Below are 21,943 nucleotides of genomic sequence, written 5' to 3'. Positions count from 1 at the left end.
GAGTGAAGGGAGCGACCCCGGCCTGACACCCAGACGCTACTATTTCAGTGCTCCAGCCCTCTGGCCAAAAAGCTGTCAGCACATATTTTATCATTTCCCTCACACAGTATATTTTCCCTCTCTCCCTCTTTTCTTGTTGGAGCTCTTGTCTCATGGCCTCCTCTCCCTCAGTGGACATAACGGTGACACTGACCCACTGCAACGTGTTGATAGATCCTTACAGCATCCTCCAGTCATGCAATCTCATATTTTCACCCAAAGTTTCTCTGCAGAATTCTTTTGTATTTAAGGAGCCCAATATGCATCCTCTTCCTCCAGCATTTCATCAGCTGGTGCTCCTCTTCTTGTTCTGCTCATTTATAGTTTAACAGCATTAGAAAACGGCTGCTTGTCACAGCTTTGTTTTTAAATTGGTCTTAAATTCGGTGCCTGGCAGCTTGAAAAGCTCACAGTTTACCTGATGCATAATACTCAATTTTCTTTTCTTCTGTCTGCATTACACCAACATCATTAACTGAACAGCCACCAGGCAGCGTGGACTGGCCCGGCACAGCACAACACAGCACTGGTGGGATAAAAAAAAAAAAAATGGCTCTGTTATTAGCTATATTTCACACACACACACACACACAAACTCTCACATGACCCTCCTCTGTGCGGGCAAAGGCACTGATTCAAGCCGACAGAAATTCTTGGCGCAGACCGCCCACTCCATTCACTGGCTGCTGTTCAGCTGTCATACTCGCTCGCTGAAGTTTTCTCCCTTTAATAGGGTGCTGTGCTGAGACGAAGGCGCTAACACAAGCCGCGGCAGTCGCAGGCGATGCGTTTATCCATAGTTTGAACACGTTTTAGGTCAGATATGATGAGACTGAAAGATGCTGCCCTGTGACAGCAGCAAAGAAGAGACATCAGGTATAAATAAGATCAGAGCGAGCCGCGGTTACGTAACACACACCAATGATTCCCAAAGTCAGGTCTAGAGTCTCCGGGGAATATCAGGGGGCTGCTAGAAATAGGAGCAATTGTCATGCTTCATTATCTTTTTGCTTCCTTTGACTTAGCTTAGTCTGTAGTAAGTCATATTTAATACAGTTCTTTTCCCATAAGGGCAGCACTTTATTTTATTCTATGAAAGGAAAGTTTGGGGGAAAGTGCAGCTGCCAGATTTAGCATTGTGTGCACAACTAGCACCACAAAAAGCAATTATTTTCACCACCCTTACTGTATTAATTATTGAAGTGGTTCATAATCTGGCGCGATTTTGATATATGTCTTTAAAAATAATTACATGATTGTCATAATTTCCATCAGTTGATATCCTATTGATCAGCTAATAACCTATAATAGGTTAATTGACCAATCATGTTGGCACCAACCGAGGTGAAGTAGAAATGACAGCCGATGAAACGATTGTCTATTTTAAACCGTACTGGCTTGTTCTAAAAAATATATAAATTCAAGAATATCTTTCTCATATTTGCACCTCTGCATAGTGTATATATATATATATATACTGCATGTCCAGAGAGTATTAATATACACTTTGTCTGTGTAAAGTCTTTAGAGATGAAAAGACCACATACACATAACATGCAAATCCAGGTGGAAGTGCTCTCTGTCCAGCACAAAGAAAACAAGAACGTTCATGCTATGGTTCTATGATGTGTACAGGAATATAGTATCACACAGTTTCACCCCCCAACACACACACACACACACACATACGCACTCCTCTGAGATGAGAGGGACTTGTTTACTGCAGCCCCGCAGAGCTCCGGCTGGGGCTGTTTGGGATGCCCGTGGGTGCTGTGCAACTCTTGGAAGGCGGACGTGCAGTGAATGACAGTGCAGATGGCCTAGCGCCACTGCTGCCACCTGAACCTCCCAAAGCTGCACACACACACACACACACACAGACACACACACACACACACACAGTTCCCGAGGTCAGAGACATCAAAACAACCTGCCTGCGGCCATCTCCAGTGTCAAAATAATTCCGGCAATCTTACCTTTTTTCTTTTTAAACACTTTCATCTCCCTCAGCATAGATTCTGTCATCTCTGCTAATCATCTCATCTGTGTTATGTTGCTTTCATAGACACACGCACACACACACACACACACACACACACTGGCCTGCCACTATCTTTTTCCCAGAATGTGATCTGTGCGGCGTTACGAGGCGTACAGTAAATCAATCCCAGAAGCATTGCGTAATAATAGTTGGACAGCTCTGTCCAAATACCAAAATAATCACCTTGTCAACTGGTCTGCTCTGGCTCGCTCCGGCTACAAATAATAAAATCACAAGGTCCCTCTCCCGTTTCCAGACAAACAACAGTGTTTACACTGAGCGGCGTTGTGAAGTTGGGACACTGCTGTTGACGAAATATTGACAACGAGCCAGTGTTTCCTGACATAAGCAACATGTGGTCAACAGTAGTAGTCATAATTATGAAGCAAGCAGCTGCCATGAACATGCACCTCTTCATATGTATTGCCTAAATATTTAATCACGTCTGCACTCTAGACTTCATTTCTAAGTTCAATATTATAACTTTATAGAGCTTTGAAATGTTGTTTCTACATTAATGTAAAGTATAAATGTGCCGATCTGTCATCGGCCTTTATGGTGACACGTTTATGAGCGAAGTAAAATAATGCAGGAGGAAATAAAAGAGTGTGATCAGTGGAGTTAGGCTGCCTGTTAAAGAAGGCCTAGACTGCATAAACCTTTATACTGCCCTGCACACTGACCTGCAGAGAGAAGTCAGCTGAACAACACAGAGGAATTTTTACATGTTCTGATCATTTTCGTGGAAATGCTTCACCAACACTCGAAGCTGTTTTTCGCTATTGGCCGCCACAGCAAAGACAAAACTTCTCGCCAAGGTCAAAGTTTGATCCGGTGTCATCTAATCTAATCTGAACTCTTCCTCCACTCACACGCTCCCCGCTACTACCTGCATTTAGCTGCTTTTTTTGTGAGCGCCGTGCCATCACACAGGTTGTTGTTGTCGTCGCTCTTGTTGCGAAACGCGGCTTTTATTGATGTAACAGGTGCTTAGCTCGACTGTGGCAGTCAAAATAACACATCTCCTGCTCTGTTTGGCTTTCAGAATGGAAGCTAAACTTAGACATCTTTGAGGTTTTTCTGTCACTTGATGGAAGGTGATGCCAATGCATAATGCATGAGGAGAGAGGGAAGACTTCGTCTGGCTGCTTTTTATAGACCACCGAAGCTCTGCTGCTGCACACACAAGCACACACACACACACACGCCAGAGCCAACCGTCTCACTCAACGCGATGTAACCTCTCACAGATCAAGAAAGCAGGAGCAGAGGAAAAACAGGAATCCAGCAAACTGGCAACATTGTCGAGAATAAAAAAAAAAAGAAAGAAAGAAAAAACAAGACGAAACAGAAATGTTGACGTGCTATTTTCAGACGGCAGCGTCGTTTGATGCACGAACCAAAAGAGAGGCGGGGGGGAGGGAGCGGCGGGGCTGGTGTTTGTCTCAGAGATGGGCTTTAACAGAAATACTTTATACGTGTGATCTTACACGCTCTCCCTCGTCTTTGTTCCCACCGTTCCAGCACTTCACTGGAAGTGTCTTTAGGTCTTGTTAAAATGAGGAAAAAAGAGTTATCACACGAGAGGGGAACCGCGGATGTCAAATTATCAGCAGGCGAAGCCGAGCTCCGACTTTTGATTGCAGACTTTGCAAACACCGTTCGCTGCCCTCAAAAGTGTGGAGTTATTTCCTCCGTATCCCTCTAATCCTTATTTAACCAGGCTGGTCGACTAAGAGCACGCTGTCATTTATCGTAATGACCTGGGGGAGCGGCTGCGGGGAGCTGCGGCTCACACCTGTGCGCCACCCGGTGCCGCCGTGCAGCGACGGTCCATCTCACGTGTCTCGTTTCTCTATCAGGGAGCACTTTTTTACAGGTGAGGTGGCCGATAATGAAGTGAAGTCGTGCATGTGGGTTCTTCCAGCAGCAGATTCCCACTTCTGACTCCAGTTTTTTCCAGTTTGCTCGATCAGGGCTCATCAGAGGCTGCTGAGAACTGCAAATACAACACGTGTAGAAAATTGCCAAGAGGGTCTTTGATAATTTCTCTCCAGTAAAACTGTCTCCCGCCAACCTCTGGGTCATATTCTCTCTTCCTTGCCACCTTTTATTGAATAACAGGTCTTTGTGAAGCGGTGGAAGCACTCCACACTAACTGTAGGAGAGAGGTTGAAATGGCTTCCTGAGTAATGCCGAGGGTATTAGAGAGTGAATCCTACCGTCTAAGCTTTGGGGGAATCCGGGTACCTAACTGGGATTAGCTTGAAATAGTGTCTTACTGCCCGGGAAGCACAATTAAAAGTTCCTTGGATTATTCCCTGCTGTTACCTGAGAGCTCAGGCTCTTCTAACCGTTTGTGCTTTGGTATCACGCCTGGGTGGTGAAAACTGGTGGAAACTAGTGTGTTGTTTTGTTGTTTGTGACACAAGAGCTGCTGCGTTTCTCATCACTGCTTTAATATTAACATTTCAGTAAAATGATCATAAACCAGAGAAGAGCCTCCTGATCTCACAGGAACCAGGTCCAGCAGTGGTTTAGGTTTGAGCTTCAGTCTTGACCTTAAAACATTCCAAACTCTCCTGCTATTATTCAGTTATTATTTCTCATGCAGAAATACAATAAAATCATTTTAATAAGCCAATTTTATCTCTATTTGAAGGATTCTTCTCACGAAGAGTTAAAGCATTTGCAGACTGCTTCACACACAGAAATAAATGTCTCGTCATTGCTTCGTGTGCCGTTGTTTTAGAAACCAGGCGACAAAATTTCCCGTCTAATAAATGATGAACTTGATGACAAAATCCATTAGAGGCTTCGCTGTGAGAAGAGCGTCCCTCGCGCTCACGATGGGTCATTAATTAAGGCTTCGCTGGCAAAATAAGTTCTTAAACTCCTTCACTGATGCAGCCTGACAGCACGTTTCTTCCTTCACGCCGTGACGTTCACCGTCGTTCCCCGGCACCGCCGCTTCGGATCACCAGACGCTCGAGATCGTGCGAGCGTTGTGGCTTTTTTTTAGTCCTGTAATGTCTGAATAAAGCCATAATGTGAGAATCTCAGTGGCAGAAAGTCATTATGAACAAATGAAGCCGGCGATTCTTTTGTCGTCCATGTCTGAAATTTGTTTTGAGGCTTTAACGCAGACCTGACGGCGTTATCACGGCGCTGTTTGGGGTTGGCGGCGGCCTCCTCGAGTCAGACTGCATGTCGACTGAATTCATCATCCTCTTGTTGGCGACTGGAGTCTTCGTCAGAAATGGGACCCGTCGCACCTTTGAGCTACGCGTGACGTTCTGCGGAGTTTGTGCGATGCATTAATTAGCGCTGTAGGTTCGGACGCCTCTCGTGGGCCAGCTCAGACATGACTGATTGGATTTTAATGAAACTTGCGGATATCATTAATCTAAATGCTTACAGCCAGCTGACAACATCGCAGTCATTAACAAAATTGCTCCGATCAGATTTTGACAAAAATTGAGAGATATCATAAATCTCACCGCCACCGCAGGTCGGCATCACAGTCACAGGTGATATACGCGCTCCTGATTGGCTGAGACAGGGGCTGTGTCACTCGAGCCAGGAAGCATGTTTGCTGTTGTTAATTTTTTCATTGTTTACTCCGACAAAGTGATATAGCTTTTTTCTGTTTGTGTCACGACGCCCTCGGGGCAGATTTGGGGGTGGTAGTGTCTGTGATATTATAAATAACACAGTGAGGATGAAAGGCAGCGGCGCTCCCCCTCCCCATCCTTCTGTCTCTCCTCTTTTCCTCTTGCCCTGCTACTCATCTATGCTCAACACGAGTGCCTCGGCGTTTGTGTGTGTGGCTTGAATTTATATGAACGTCTCCCCGGCGGGGGACAACGGGGGCCAAGTCATTGATATGTGCAGGAGGACTCAGGATAAACAGCCCACGCCGACCGGTGCTACGCCAGCCTGCCTGATACATTTTGATTGAGCAAAGACAGAGGGTGGGGTGGGGGTGGGAGGGCAATGGAATTGGGGAGGCTTAAAAGCAGGGATGAAATGACAGAAAGGAGCTTTTTTTTTTCACCTGCTTCTTCAGACCGCCACAAAATGGACCCATGCATGTAAATGTTGAGAAGCACACATGATGCCTCTCGAGCGCAGATACGAGTGTCACTGAGCTGCAGAGGACTTCAGCAGATGCAGGATTTTTCACCTCTAACTCGGGCTGTTTGGCTGCATCTCGAGCTCTTGTTTTCTTCCTTTTGTTTCATTGGACCACCACTACTCCCCTCTCACGTCCCCCACCGTGCTTGTCTGGGTGACATGGTCAGCCCTCTAATGGACTGGAAATTCACAGTGAAAAAAGTCCTCCGTTCCTCCTCTCCGTCTCTCGCTGTCAGAAAACCAAAATAAGAGGTGGCGGCGGCACACTGCGCCACTTATGGCCACATTAGGATCAGCCACCATAGTGTCACCGAATCGCCTCGTGCATCATTTTGCCTTTGTTCACCATGACAGGGGGTTGTGTGTGAGGCAGTGGTCCTTTCCGACCCTCGGCTTTTATCCCCAAATGGATGCAGCGTCGGTCGGCTCGTCCTTCCAGGGTGCATTATCCCACTTACATCATGGATCATTTTTAAAACTCAAGTCTTTTTATTGGCCTGCGTTGGAGCTCCATGCTTATTGACCTGTGTTTGCTATTGAAGTCACGTTGCACGCTCTGCTGCCGCTCTTTGTTCTGATGCTAGCTTCGCGTTGTAGGTGCGTCTGCATCTTGAATGTTTAATATTTAAAAGCGCAGTCACTGAGGTCACGCTTCAAAGACGACCACGCGGACGAAGATGTTAACGAGCGCCGGTCTACAACCAGAAACAGAAAATGTGACGGGAAAAGTCAAGAAATCTCAAATTCTGTGCAAACTGCTTTGTTTCCTGCTGTGAAGTACAAGTAAACAGCATGTTCATATCACCAGATACATCAGTTAGTCAGTCAGCTGTTAGCTGAATAAAGGCTGTTCTTTATGATTGTTTGGCTTTTAGCTCGTTAGCTCGCTAGTTTTAGACTGAAGCTGAGACGGCGGCTTTAAATAAACAGGAAATCAAGCTGAAACAGTGTTGTCTTATATTATTATTATGATTGCAATCATTATAATTATCATAATAATAATTAGTGTTTGTGTTCTAATAATTATTAATAATTATAATAATAATGCTGATAATAAACCTTAGCTTTCATTTGGACCATCTGATCAATGTTAATATTCTCTCGTTTTAGCTCTGTTTGGGAAAAATATCTGCCTCTTTCCTGACGGTTCAACAGTTTTCAGCAGCCAGTCGCTAACTTCTTCTGTTGTTTCTTAGCGCACCATTAGCATATTGAAGCTTTTTCACCGAAAACAGCCGCCTGCCTCCTGTTAAAAGAGGCTAAAAAGCTGCCGAAAGCTGACGGCAACTAATTCTCTCGTGGGTTTGTCAGTAAGAGAGACCCCTTTCCTGTTAGACACCATCGTTTGATCCGTTGTCAATATGCAGCTGTAAGAAAACTAGAAACGAGAAATGAGTTAAGATTTCATTTCCTGTTATGCTAAGCTAATAGCTAATGTGAGATATAAACAGGGTTGCAGGTGAATTTCCTTTCTATCATCAACAAATGTCTCATGAGACGCTCTCCATCCCTCTGCTCTGTTCAGTCGCCTCCTTTCCCCAATTATCAGTTCTTTTCCTTCTGACCAACAGAACTAATGAACAAACAGTCGCACTCACACCACACAGCCCTTCTTCAATTTACCACCTCTTATCAATTGCCTCCTTTTATCTTTTAGTGTTTTCTTCTCTCCATCTGAACCCCCCATTCCTCTCCCTCCAAAGCTTTTATTTACGAACATCATTTCAGGTTGTTTTATGGCTGCCATCACGGGCCGAGGATGGAGAGGAGAAATGGAAAAATAAAAGATGAAAGGATGGATGAGGATGGAGAACAACGCTCAAGGCTGCTGAGGGAGAAATAGATTTTAGGCAGGCAATGAGGAATAAGTGCGAGTCATCAAGCGTGCCTCTACTCGCCTTTTCTTTTTAGTCAAACAGTTTGGTGATATAAAACGGTGATGCGAGCTGATGAGAGCATCAGCAGGAGTTTTCGAGCTCAGTCATTTGATTTAATGAGGTTTGGCAGGAGCTCCACGGCCTCTGTCAAAGCCCAATCATACGAGATCTGGATGACTCAAAGCCATCAAAGGACCGTGGAGGTTTAGACTTATTTGTTGCAGCGTGTAGAACGACTCTGATCCTGAAAACGCTGCTACTCTGCGTAAACACAACGAGAATCAATCATTTCCAAACAAACTGTGTTTACCGACAGCAGTTTCCTGAAGTGTCCCTGAGTCCATGCAGGAACATCCTTCATCCAATCACGTGTTGACAAAGTGTTGAACCTCGCTCCATCCTCGCTGTGAACCACTGAGCCTTTCAATCATGATGCTATCACCTGTTACCAATCAACCTGTTTACCTGTGGAATGATCCAAACAGGTGTTTTTGGAGCGTTCCACATCTTTCCCAGTCTTTAGCTGCTCCTGTCCCAACGTGTTTGAAACATCATATTCAGAAGTATAAGCACATATTTACAACAATCAATCAATGAATTTGATGAGGTCAGACATTAAATATATTGACTTTGTGCTGTTTTCAGGTGAGTTTCTCTCAGAAAGGATCAGCAGGTGATCACATCCTGTTTTATTTATGTTTTGCTTCTTCAGAATCGGGGTTGTATCAGAGCATCACCTTATTTTGACCTTCTTAACGGTTTCATATTACATTCAGAGGGGCAGGTGGGAAGCTTGGGTCTTCATCTCACTAAATGCAGCGCTAGTTATGATGTATGGCGAGCCGAGTCCAGAGGCAAAATGGGGGGAAAAAGTTCTGAATTACACGAGGCAAGCTGTTACGGCTCAATAACCCGGGCCTGTAATCGGCTCACATTTCAAACGCACGCTTTCATTCAGGCAGCCCGTGGTTGGGCAGGTTTTTACGAGGAAGCACACGGCACGAGGTGATCAGCATATGTTTTGTTGACATAAATTTAAAATTTATTGCCGTTGTCAAAAGTGACTGTTGGACAAAGTCGATTATTAACTGAGTAAATGGCCTGAGAGAGTTTTATGTGAACTTCCTTAATGGCTACAGTCAGTCTGTTTCAAATCACCCTTCCTCCCTCCCTCCCTGAGCTCCCACCCACCACACACACACACACACACACACCTCTCATCGCACAACATGAAAGCACACAGTTACGATGGGATTTGAGTGTGTGTGTGTGTGTGTATGTGTGTGTCTATCTGAGCTAAATCACTGAGCTGAGACAAAATATTTTAGAATCCTTTCACATATCGTTAAACATTGTTGATGCTGAATTATGGTATAATATTAACTCTGCTTAGGCACACAAAGCTTTTCAAAGAGTATAAAACACACCTCAAACACTGGCTGTTGTCGAATGTTGAATATTATTCTGCTGTATTTGGTGTGTGTGCGCCTTTGTTTGACTGCAGTTTAGTGTATTTCATTAGTGTTGCGGTTGCTGATCATGCTCTAAGTCGCTCATCTCACACGGCGCCTTTGGTTTCGCGGCTTATTTGCTAGTTTAAAGTACCTGAGAGTCACTGTCATTGTTTCAGAAACACATCTCTTATCATCTCTATGTTTCTTAGTTGTGGCAGACCGAGCCGTCAGCGGCGTTTACAGCCAGTACAGAAACGTAATGTTAACACACTCAGCTGTGTTCTGGTCCCACAGGATCAAATGTGATCTGGCTCAAACGGGACCCATTTGGGCTGAGAATAACCTCCGCTAGCCGCGCTCAGGCTAGCTTTTAGCCATTGTCACCAGCTGGAAATTGGAATACTGTTCTTGGCCTAGTTTTGGTGTATTATTTATTGCGAGTCTGGCATGAATCTGGAAAGCGAGCAGGCTGGATGGAGGCCAGCGCTGGGCCGAGCCACGGTTTGGCCCCTGCTGCAATATAATTTGTACATTAGCTGCTGTAGCTAATATTATCATAATCTCTGTCCCTTTCTGATATGTTTCTGTCATTGCTTTTCATAAAAAAAAACGCATCGTTTTAGATGCTAAAAGGAAGGATGTGATTAGTGTTGCAGGAGGACAGCCTTCAAACCTTCCCTTTAACAGCCTGAACTGCTGGAACAGGTGCTGTTACCGTCCTGTTGAACATCGAGTAATGTGCTGTTTCAGTGAGGAGTGCTCGCGACTGCGTTTAAATTTAACACTGAGCCAGGGACATACACGGCGCGCTCTGCTCATCAACACTACATCTACGGTGGAAATACACGGCGTTGCTTCCACTTCTAGTGGCTTTAATAAGTCCATCCATACCTTATCAGTGCTCTGTCTGGGGGGCACAATGGTCAGATTGAGGAGGGACACAAAAGGCCTTTGAAAGGCTTTGTGCTCTGTGTGTGTTGTGTTCAGGTTTACCGCTCGCGTGTGTTTTCCCCTTATCAGAGTGAAAGTGTGTGAGCACATCGCCCGCGATCCCGGGAGGAAAAGCCCCGTTCCATTCCTTTGTCCGTTTGCTGGTTTGTTGGTGAATTTGTGTCATTCGTGTGGGTAATTCATCAAAAACTAAATTACTTTAAGATATTTTTTATCTGCCTGAAGCATCGGGGCTAAACGTCAGTCTGTGCTCCGCCACAGTTTAAACCTGAAGGAGTTATTCTGGGGGGGAGAATTGCAGCGTAGGGGTTCCAGAGATGGCAGTTTGTCCACCGGCAGTTGCCTCAGTAGACCAGAATGCAATGCAGCTGTAAGGAAATTGCTATTGATTTGTCCACCTATATGTATAAGCACACACACACCAGCCTGCTTTTGACTGAACGCGACAGATTCTGGTTTCTCTGCTGGTTATGGAAGGGCATTCTGGGAAAAGCAGGAAATTTTTCATTAAAGTACATTAAATCCTGGACTGAATGCCGTCGCAGACTGATATCCGACAGATTAAGAGTTTCCTCTCTCACTTGTGGCGTTCATCTGTGTGTCACTTTCTCTCCCTTTTTGGCTTTTCAAGTGTCCCTCTCTCCGTTTTGGGGGCATTTGGCTTTTATAGGGCCTTTTAATTACTCGCTGCTTGCCAAAGGGCCGCCGTTCTGCCTTTAGTTTCCAGGTTCTGTCCACAAACTCAGCAACCATGAGGAATTCTTCAACCCACCTGCGTTTTTTTTTTTTTAAATCTCAGCTCTTCGCCGCCTCTCTGTCAGATCTCAGTGATGTTTTGCAGCAATTAACTGTCACTGAAGTCATAGCAGACTTCATTGCTTAATAATTTGTGCAGCCACTGCCATGATACACGCTATAATCTCTCGGTGTCTGTCTCGGTCTCTTCCCCGCTCCGTCTCTTCCAGCCCCTCTCGAGGCACAAAAGAGAGCTGTAAATCAATTTGCATTCGACATCTGACATCAATCAGTCATGTTTTGGGAGAGTGGCACCACCTCCTCCTCTGCGGCTCTGTTGAGAGACGTGAAGACGGATGGCTGTCATCTCGCCCGAGTTGAGCAGATCTCTTATCAAGGGCATTGTTTCCCCGAGAATTCCTCGTTTTTGTCTGCCAGAAGCATGAGCTCACCTGAGTATACAATCCCGTCCTGTGCACATTTTTTTCCAGCTTTGCATCAAAGCGTTCGACATTATTCAAATGTAGAAACATGCAAGTCAAACCGAAGCCTTCTCATTAGCTCAAAGAGTTATCAGAGGCGGTTTTCGCCACATGCCTCCAATTTGATTTAACCTGATTGTAGCTTTATTATCAAAGCGATGGCGCTCGTTTTGGAGCCTCACGGTGCGGAAGAGCAACATTTTGGAAGATTAAATGTGCCAAATCTGAAACGGCACCAGCTTGACAAACAATCATTACAATTGTGGGAGTGTGTGCCTTTGTGTGTCTCACTCAAGGCGAGGTATTTGAAGTTCTCGGGAGGTTTAAGGCACTGTGGCAGTTGTTTGGCAATTCGTGTCACCTTAATTGCTTTAGAGCGCTTTCAGATATCTCTCAAGAATAATATGCTTTGTACTGAGCCGTGGGGTCTTTGAGGATTTCGTAACAGAGAGAGACATGAGGCCAGACTTTCTGTTGTCAGATGTTATTTAGTTACCTAACCTTCAAGGCCTTTTCCACATAATCAAATATTGAACCTTAGTCTTGTCTGACCTTGTGCACTTAAACTATGTTACAGCCTAATGACTGTCTGTTTGGGAAAAGGCAATTCATTGCACATCAGATTTCGCTTCAAGCTGCACATCACCTCATAGTTTAGAGAGCAGCAGTCAAAAAACTGGCCCATAAATGGTTCATAACACTAAGTAGCTGTTTTAAGTGTTTGCCTGAATAAATCATTCTATTTCCCTTTATAGCTCCTTATCCATCTGCAGCACTCGAGATGTAGGGACCTGATAATGCCTCTGCTTGAACAGAGCCTCGTGATTTACAGCGCCGTGTCACGGTCTGCTGCTCCCTGCAGAAGAATACGTGTGGCGGCCGGACGGCTTGTTACACTGATGGTTATTGTTATGTGCTGATGTTATGATTGACGCAGTGTGACGCTTCCTTTCAAACTGCAAAACTTTTTTTGTGCTGGAGTTATTAGCCAAGAGCTGTGAAAGGGACGCGAGCGTCCGTTTGAGCGACACGTGTGTGCACGTTAAGCTTGAAAACGGCGTCGCCGAACGGGGTCCAGGCGGTAACGTGTTCGTTGTGCTTTCTGTCGACAGGAAGATGCACAGTGGAATGAAGACCTACGGCTGTGAGCTGTGTGGGAAGAGCTTCCTGGACAGCCTCCGCCTACGGATGCATTTGCTGTCTCATTCAGGTAAGGAAATCAAACCAACCCAAAAACCACAAGCCCGCTCTGTGATCGCTGTGGAGCTGGCAGCGCCTCCAGGTCTCAGCTCTGGGCTTACTGTAAGGAGTGACTGATGGGGAACGATAGAGCGTTCATGGCTTCTATTCCGTGCAGTTTCATTTTAGCATTATATGTAAAGGTACAAAACAAAATCCAGTGAATTCTGATCATTTTCAGCTCTGTTAAACTCCGGATTAAAATCCGAATGAACGTCTGAGGTCGTCCAGCGGCTCCTTTAAGGGCCACGCTGATGCTTTTTCATGTTTCAACCTATTCATCACAAACAGCTACAGCACGCTCCAGAGCGTGCCGCAGATGTTTGTTTTCTTCAAATGTGTTTTTTATTGGTTCACTTTCATTTTACTGCACTTTATAACTGTATTACTTTGTTCATTTACAACCACACGACCTTCCAAAGCAGCTGGAGTTCTGCCGAAAGTAAAACTGGGCTTGATGTTCTCCAAAGCCAAACAGGCCTGATGCCAGGATTTCAGAGCTCCTGAGGTCAGGAGTCCAAATTCTCCAGTTCAACCACACCCGAAGGCTTTTTTCATGAGCCACCAAAGGCGGCCATTATTTTGATTTCTTTTTTATTTCACTGTTTACCTAAATTTTCCATAAATCTTTATCTTCCTACATTTCGTCTCCCTGCTGTGGACGTGACCTCACTGCTCTCAGTCCTGAAATGAGCAAGCTGCCTTTCATAGTTTAAATCATTTAAATGATTAAAGTTAAGTATATGTAGTTCATGTAAAAAACACCGGCATGGTCCTTTAAAGGCAGAGTGAATCTCATTTTCTTGCAGATTTATACTCGTATCCCCGGAAGCAAAGGCTGACTCAAGCTTTTACTCTTGCATCCTACAAATTTGGTTTACAACCATTCACAGCTTCAGAGTGATTCATTATAAAAACATTGCACAATACATAGGTACTGGAAACAGCGTCTTACATGATATATTTACAACTTTGAAGTTCCTGCAGCCTGAGAGCTGAATAAAAGGGATGATGCCTTACATGTGCTTTATCTCACTATAAATATACGAGTTTTGAATGTGAGAATGTGGAGCATAACCCAGTTTCGGTGATTTGTGGATTAAATAAGTGTTGGGTCCAGTAAAGCTGAGCAGCTCTGGGAAACTTAACCAAAGAGGTGCCTGCACATCATCATCCTGTCATCCTAAACCTCTGTGACATTAGAGGTCTGAAAAGGCAGCAGAAGTCAGAACACAGGACACATTGATTGGTCCAGTCTGACACTATTACACCCGCCCCCGAACACACACACGGCAGCAGTCCCTGTGCTCTGAGCCTACTTAGCGCAGCACTGCTTTAATGGCACGGACCGTCTTTTATAGGCAGCAAAAAGCTCCTCACTCCTGAGGCTCTAAGTGCAGATGGTTTATTGAGACACTGTAAAAGCCATGGGACCTCTGAGGGAACCCCCTTCTGCACACGCGAAATCCCAAATCCATGTGTTGATGTCGGCCCAGAAACGGAGCCCTCCACAGTGGGACACAGGAAGTGGTCTGAATCGTCTGCTCGCAGTCATTGTCGTTGTCAGCCACTGTCAGCGGGCAGAAAACGATCATTTCCAGGATCATTTGTTTGTTCGCATCTCACCAAAAACTTAAACAACGAACGAGACGGATGCTGACACCCCGGCTCTGTTGTGACACAGATGAATGACAGACTCACGCTGTGCCAGTGAATTGGCTCCGCGCACATCTCAGCGCGTCAAACACAAAAGTTACTCAGAGGAAATATTCACTGTTTGTTTTAAAGTGACGCCCCGTTCTCACAGGCCCCGCCGCACATACATGCGCTCCTCGCTCGAGCGTTAAAGCCGAAAGACTCGAGCTCTGTCACGAAAATACGTCGGATGCCGAATGTTTCGCGAATGTGTCAGACATAGCGTCCGGCCCCAGAAGCCTCCGTCATGGCTGCTGCTTTGTCCAACATCAAATTATGCAATTCAGTGGCAAAAGTAAGCACAAAGTTTTCTTTCACTCAGGAGCTGTGTCAGAGCTGAAGCTAAGCTATGCTCAGATACATGTTGCCCTTCTCCTGCAGTGTGTGTGTGTGTGTGTGTGTGTGTGTTTGTGTGTGTGTGTGTGTGTGGCTCTCTGCATGCTTCAGTAGAGATGGGCCTTAAAGAGCCACGCTCTGGTTGTAACGTGGCTCCAAGTTAAACCACTGACGAACCCAAACTTACATTGGTGTTTGGTGTCTGTACTAGTTGTAGTATTAATATTCACTGGAGCCCCGTTCTGACGTACAGTATGCAGGTGTTGCAGTTGGTGTGAGCTCAGCACCAGTAGTAGCGGTAGTGATAGTGAATGCAGTAAACACCAGAGATTGTACAAATAATATGAGTGAAGGTAGCAGTGCTGATATCAGTCGCAGTAGAAGTACACAAGAAAAAGTTACTCGGAAAAATTAGGTTTTTTTTCAGGAAAACTGAGGCTTTTGGCAGAAAAGGCCTTTTTCTTTCATTTTCTGTTGAATGTAATTTTGTACATAAATATATATTAACTTAAACTACATAAATGTCTTCATAATGATTTGATATATTGATTTTTTAATTATTATTATATTATTATTTATTTGATCTATTTTTTGTATAGGAGTCACCAGAAGTCTCGTATTTAAAGCGCCTCACTTGAATCAACGCATGCAGACGGATAAACGTGATAAAAAGCATCAGTTTATTCTCACGAAGCTCATTAATTTAAAGTGACAAATAATATCAGGGATGAAAAGCTTTCAGAGCTGCCTCCTGCATCTAAAAGGGACAAAGGAAGTAAATGAATGGTTCAGATTCTGACAGTATTCTGAAGCGTTTCTCTGCAGACAGATTAAATGAGGTTTAATTTGCCTCAGAGTTCAGGAAGAGAGCGAGATCACGATCACTCCTTTAATAAAACACAAGTGTGAAAATGATTTGGATGAAAAGTCATAACATAAACACTTGTTCCTGGAGGCGCTCGCTGCTGTCAGAGTAGATCTCCTATAGGAAGCAGATCATTTAGAGATCCTCTACGATACCAACAGGTTAATAATAACCGGCAGTGTGTACCCGCTGACAGAAGGTGAAAGTGTGTTGATGGGAGATCAAATGGAAAGAGGAGAACATTGAAAACTCGAGGAAGAACCACACACTCCACCTTGAGAGAAGCACTGAGCGGAAGATGTGGGCAGTGTATTTTTAGCTACAGTGGCAGCAAGTGCACAAACTTTTTTTTTTTTCCTTTTCTCTTTCCTCTTTCCGAGCGGCGCGCGTTGACGCACGACATCAACCTGCGCTGTTACACACATCAGCGTCGATTCATCGCCGCTTTGGTCTGGCGTAAAAGGCAAGACGAGCGCTTCTGTGGAGACGAGCGACGGTTAGGGGGGGAGACGGCACTGAGGCGAGGCTCCTTTCATACTTTCTGTTGTCTTTTTTTTTTTTCTCCTCCACCTCCACCTCCACCGTTTGACTTTCAAGGTTTTTTCTCGGTCTGACGCCGCGTCTCGATTTTTATCGTGTCTCTCTGTAATGATGACACTTCACCGAGTCCCAAAACCCTCAACCTCAGCCCCTCCTCCTCCTCCTCCCCCTCCTCCTCCTCTTCTGCCGCCGCCATCATCCCTCAGCTCGCCTCAGAACAGACAGAATATTGGGGAGATGAGGTGAGAGAGTGGAGAGGCTCTTTGGTATGCGCAGCGCGTCGTGGATGTGGAGCGGTTCAGAGCCGCTGCTGCTGCTGCCTCCACCCTCCTCTCTGCTTTCCCCTCTGTCTCTCACTCTCTGTCTGTCTGTCCGCCCGTCCCTCTGTCTGTCTCTCTGTCTGTCTGCCTCTCTGTGCTTGTTGTACTGGACTTGGCGGCTCGCCAGTCTGGGCTGCCTGCCACCTCTGAGGGTACAGTATGTACAGTCTACCTTGTGCCAGCTATTTTTTCCTCTCGTCTCGTTCTGCCTCGGTCCTCTCTCCGCGTTGTTGTTTTTTTTTTTTTTTTAATCTCCGCCTGACGTTTAGTGTTTGACAGCGTTTGCTGAGCCAAAGCCTGCAGATGGGGGTTCAAGCAGGGTGGAGAGCTGTGACTCAGCCCCTTTCGGGTGCATTCGGAGGTCCTAGATTTGGTTTTCTTTCAGCGAAAGCAGCTCTTTAACGGACAATAACGCCAATATTTGTAAACTTTCACCAATTTCATGCAGAAAAATACTTTCTCTCGCCTGAAACTGTGTTTGATTCCAGGCCCGAAACAGCAGTTAAACCACAATGAAACCCCAGAATAATAATAGTAATTCTGAATGAAATCAAAACTCAGGCTGGATGCTGAACCACAGTGCTTTTTATGTGCTGACCAAAATGTGCCCGTAGAGTACAAAAACTAGTCCAGCATCTAAAGTTCATGTTGGACGTCTGCTCAGATTCATAAACCTCGTTTTTAGACTTTATAACATTAAACCAAAGTTCTTCTTCAGCTGCTCGTGTTCAAACAATATTCAGCATCTGAGAAGTTTGTCCTCCTCTCCGTCCGTTTGTCGCTCTTATTAAAATTATTAAAACAGCTGTGCTTATTTTGTAACACTCAGTGTTTGAATATCTGCACTCACTAATATATTAATTCATATAGTAAAAGTCAGAAGTTTAGAATGAATTCAGCTGGAAGGCTTCAAACAGGCACCGGATGTGAATTCACCGTCGAAAAAAAAGGATCAATCAAACAGTTTTATCCACAGTATCAAAAATAATCTGGTGTGTGTGTGTGTTTGTGTGTGTGTGTGTGGGTGTTGAAGCTCATCAAACAAGACCAGACCAGACTGATATGATTCAGTTTTTTTTTTTCAGAGCAAGCCGATGCAGCATAATAAGATTACCAATAAGACTCTGCCCGAACACCCGCATCGCCATCTCTGTTCGCAGCAACTTTTCATCTCGCTGCCTTTATAGCTTAAGAGCGTTAATCCTCTGTTTACAGTACGTATACATAGTAAAGAGTTCCTGGATTAGCCCACCGTGTGCGTGTGTGAGAGCGAGACCTGAAGCACATTAAAAAAGATCCGTCTTATTTAACCAGCAGTCTCGGGCTAAACGTCTTGCTCAAGGGCGCGGTGTGATGATATATGAATGGAGGGATGCTCTCTGTAATGTTTCGCCTGCCAGTGAGGGAACCAGAAGGGGTATTTAAGTACAGAGCGTGTGGATCTGCTTGCCTTTGTGCACAGAAATTTGGCATTGTTGCTTAGTTATATTCTCAAGCACGAACAGTTTAAATACCGCCTGCTCTAAATGAGAAAACACTCAAACTTCGGAGAGGATGTGTCTTTTTTATTTTACTCTGATTTGCTGAGCAGTTTCCCTGGAAAGGGGATTAAAACACGTTTATACTTGCAGGTATTCAAAACATTGTTTTGGTATTTTTTGCACACATGTCAAGCCCAGTTTTCAGTGAAGAGCACTTTATCATTTTAACAGAGTTTAACAGTGATGGTTTTGTTAGCATTCGGCTAACAGCTAACAGCTCCAGATCCGGTTGTGTGAACTTCGTGGGAGGTGTAGTCGTGCAGCAGAGGTGGCTGCCCTGTGCAACAATATAATAACTCTCACCAGAGACAAAATATTGAACTTCGCAGTGAGCGAGCTGTTTGAGACCCGGCTGGTCTCGTGAGCCATCGTGCTCGATCGCAGTTTACCCACAAACACACTCTGTCAGAGTCCCTTCATTATTGATGGAAACATGCCTTTACTTGATAATCTCCAGGCATTCTGGGTCATATGCTAGCGCTGTGTGATGGTGTGTCACACAGGCTTCATCGGTTTGGTATGCCTGTGTTTGGTTTGTGCATTAGTCAGCCGGTACAGTGTATTTCCAGAGTGAGGTTTGCAGTTTAGAATAACGTTTCTAACCAGCCTGAAGGGAATTTATCTTTTACGACACCTCAGTTGGTAGCATAGCATTATGTTCCCTGTTAGTGGGCTGTATGCTAAAAAAGAAAATCCGGGATAGGTAGCTTACATAAAGCCACTGTGTGTCGAAATAGAAAATTTGTGACGACACCGCCGCCCCGGTGGTAGTACAGAAAATTACACCACAATCCCCACTATTAGTAGTTGTTTATATGTTGTTCTGTAGCTCATTTGACCTGAACAGAACACATTAAATAACATTATTGTAAATGCTCCACAGTTTGCCAGAAGTCCAGTTTCCCTGCTGTCCCTGACCAGATGTTCATCTTGGCTCCCAAAAATTAAAAGCTTTGTTCCAATCTGATCCCAATCAGCGTGGGAGTGAAATGCCCACGTAAATGTCCGAAGCGTTTAGATGAGGAAGAATGCGAAGAATTTGGATATGAACGCAGCGAGGCGGGAGTGCTGCTTTCCCATTGCTCTTTGTCTGCGTTTCTAGCTCCGTGGCGTTTGTTTGGCTGTTTGGCTGTCGGCTGGTCGGCTGTTTTGGCGCCGTGCCGGTTCTTCCCTCACAGTGATGACGACATATTTGTGCCGGCAGGTCTGGATGTTCTGCCAGCATTCCAGCATTTATGATCGCTCGCAGATGTGAGTCCAGGAACACACTGTACTGTACCCAAACCCAGAAATTAATGAAACTTGACTGCCTTCCAGGCCACAAATTCCTAAATGTGTGTGTGTGTCTGTGCATGTGTGTGTGTCTGTGTGTGTGCATGAGTGAGAAGAGAGACAGGAGACTCGAGGGAGGGAGGAGTGGCAGGGGGAAAGTGCTATTAAAAGCAAGTAGTAGGAAAAGAAGTAGTTCAGAAAAAAAAAATAAAGTGTGCTCCAAAGTGTTTTGCATGTACATTTTTTACGGCAGCTGATGTTCTGTCCTGCATGCACGTGCACGCACACACACACACACACACACACATCACCACTGCTTCCTCGGGTACATTAACACAGGGTGACAGACAGAGCGGATAAACAGCGGTGGCTCATGCTTTAGTAGCATAACATTACTCCTTCTCTGCAACTTAAAGCCCCCACCACCCCCCCTTCCCCTGCACTTCTTGTAATACTTCCCCCGGCCTGTTGATTTACTGCTCCAAACACCGGAGGGATTATGCAGCTGGACAGATCTCAACTGGGTTGTATTACAGGAGAAGGAGGGCAGGTCGGGGACAGACGAGCAGGGGGTGACACAACACGCAGGTCAACCTATATACTGTAGCCTCGGCCGTCGCTGTCAGACTGATATTTTTATTTCCCTGCCAGAGCCGGGGAGAGGGGGGGGTGGGCGGGACTTGTTAGGCCTCTGTCCTCAGCAAATGTGACTTCAGTGGAAGCGTGTTGCTCTGAGCAGCTGCACTCCTCAGGCAGAACTCGGTGTACCTGCGCCACGGGCTTCTTGGAAAAGCGGCGTTTTTTAAAGAAATTAAAAATAAAAATAGCCCGGGCCTGAACAGTACGTGAGCGACGATGCTGCGGCCGACCAGGTCGACTGGATGTTGGCTTAAATGTCATTTAGCCCAGCGTGGTTCTGCCTGACACCTGTAGCCGCCTTCCTGGAAGAGGCCGTGTGGACATTAACTGAGACACGTGTCACTTTCTAGCAAAGGATGTCTCACTCTAATAATAATATGTGTGGTAGCATGTCGTCGCAGAGCAGCTCATACTTACAGGTGCAAAATCTTTTCCAGCGGCGAGGCGTGGGGCTGCAGTCGCGGTGGCCATGTTGTCTCGTCTTTCTGCTCGTCCGTCTTGTGGACGCTGGACTCCAGGAACACATTTCATTTGTTCCTGAAACCCCCGACAAGAGATTACATTGAGTGATGCAAGCTGGTGCAACAGCAGCTAGCCTTAAAATGATATCAGGACTTTGGCTCTCTTGTCCAAAAGAGGCATAATTTGCAGGCTGGCCTGAGGATGAACCCTTTTCTCTAGCGCCACCTTCAGGACAGTATTTTTATTTTTAAGCTCCACTACAGGCAAAATTCTGAGTATGTTTTTATTCTATTATATATTTCTACATGCTTCAGCCTCTGAGGGTTTAAGCTTCAGATTTTCAGTCTCATAATAAATTAGTTTCTGTATCCTCGCTGTCCATTGTTAGCTTCCACCCCGTTTCAGTTGCATCATTTGCCCTAAAAATTCTGCACATTTCCCACGAACGCCGTCACTCCCTGTCCCTTTCCTCACCTAACGAGGATAAATATTTACAATTATTTCTCCATTTGTCGCCTTGTCCCCGTCCACCAGCTGATAGAGGCCGGACAAAGTTTGCCTCTGACTGTTTTCTCATCTGCTGATTTGTAAAAGTGTAGATTTAATGGCCGTCAGTCTTTTGGACAATGATCCTGTTTGTCAGTCGTCTCAAAACGAGCACGTGATTCATTTATTGATGCTATAATGTGACTGCAGCCAGAACATGAGCACTTCATACTTAAATAAGTGTGTAAATCTAATTGGCTGTGGTGAATTTTCATTAGCTGTCATCGGCATCGTGAGAAGGTCGATCTCACTTATTGGTCCGACACGTTAGACGTGCAATTACATTTTACAAGGCAACACATTAAAGCCGAAATAGCTACAAACACAAGGAGCAATGCAAATAAAGAACAAATTATTCAAGTTATTAAATGCAATCAATAGAAAAGCAGTGGGTCAATTGTTTGCTAGCACATATATATATTAATGCTGTGCAGTCATGAGCAAATCTGCTTCCTTTAATGGTCAAAATCCAAATAACCACCAACAAAATACCTTTAATCATAAAATATCTGGACACAATTTCTGATCATCCGTGCGATGATCAACACGTATTTACAAGACGCGAAAAAGACGAATCCTCCCTCAAGCATAACTACCACTCATGAAATATTTCCACAAGTGATCAGCTTTAGTCAAACGAGCAGCTCCAGCAGATTAGCATGTAATCAAATTACTGCAGTATCTGTTACTCTTAATGCCTGTCAATCAGAAAGTTAGACAGCTCAAAGTTGACTTTTCAGCCCTCTCTATTTTCAGACAAGAAGAAAAAACA

The 21,943-nt window shown here is 45.0% G+C and overlaps 1 protein-coding gene across 2 annotated transcripts in view; it reads left to right on the top strand.

The window, feature by feature from the left end:
* The window catches only part of zbtb16a (zinc finger and BTB domain containing 16a), a 134,040-nt gene that overhangs the window by 39,228 nt on the left and 72,869 nt on the right, over positions 1 to 21,943 (top strand). For both annotated transcript variants that reach the window (XM_041951767.1, XM_041951766.1), the window contains exon 3: positions 12,829 to 12,926. In XM_041951767.1, coding sequence (XP_041807701.1) covers positions 12,829 to 12,926 — 98 coding nt within the window. The remainder of the gene's footprint in view (positions 1 to 12,828; positions 12,927 to 21,943) is intronic.

Source organism: Chelmon rostratus, chromosome 14 (genome assembly GCF_017976325.1).
Source record: "Chelmon rostratus isolate fCheRos1 chromosome 14, fCheRos1.pri, whole genome shotgun sequence".
Lineage (NCBI taxonomy): Eukaryota > Metazoa > Chordata > Actinopteri > Chaetodontiformes > Chaetodontidae > Chelmon > Chelmon rostratus.
Note: the sequence above shows the minus strand (reverse complement) of the source record. Positions and strands in the feature narration are given on the sequence as shown.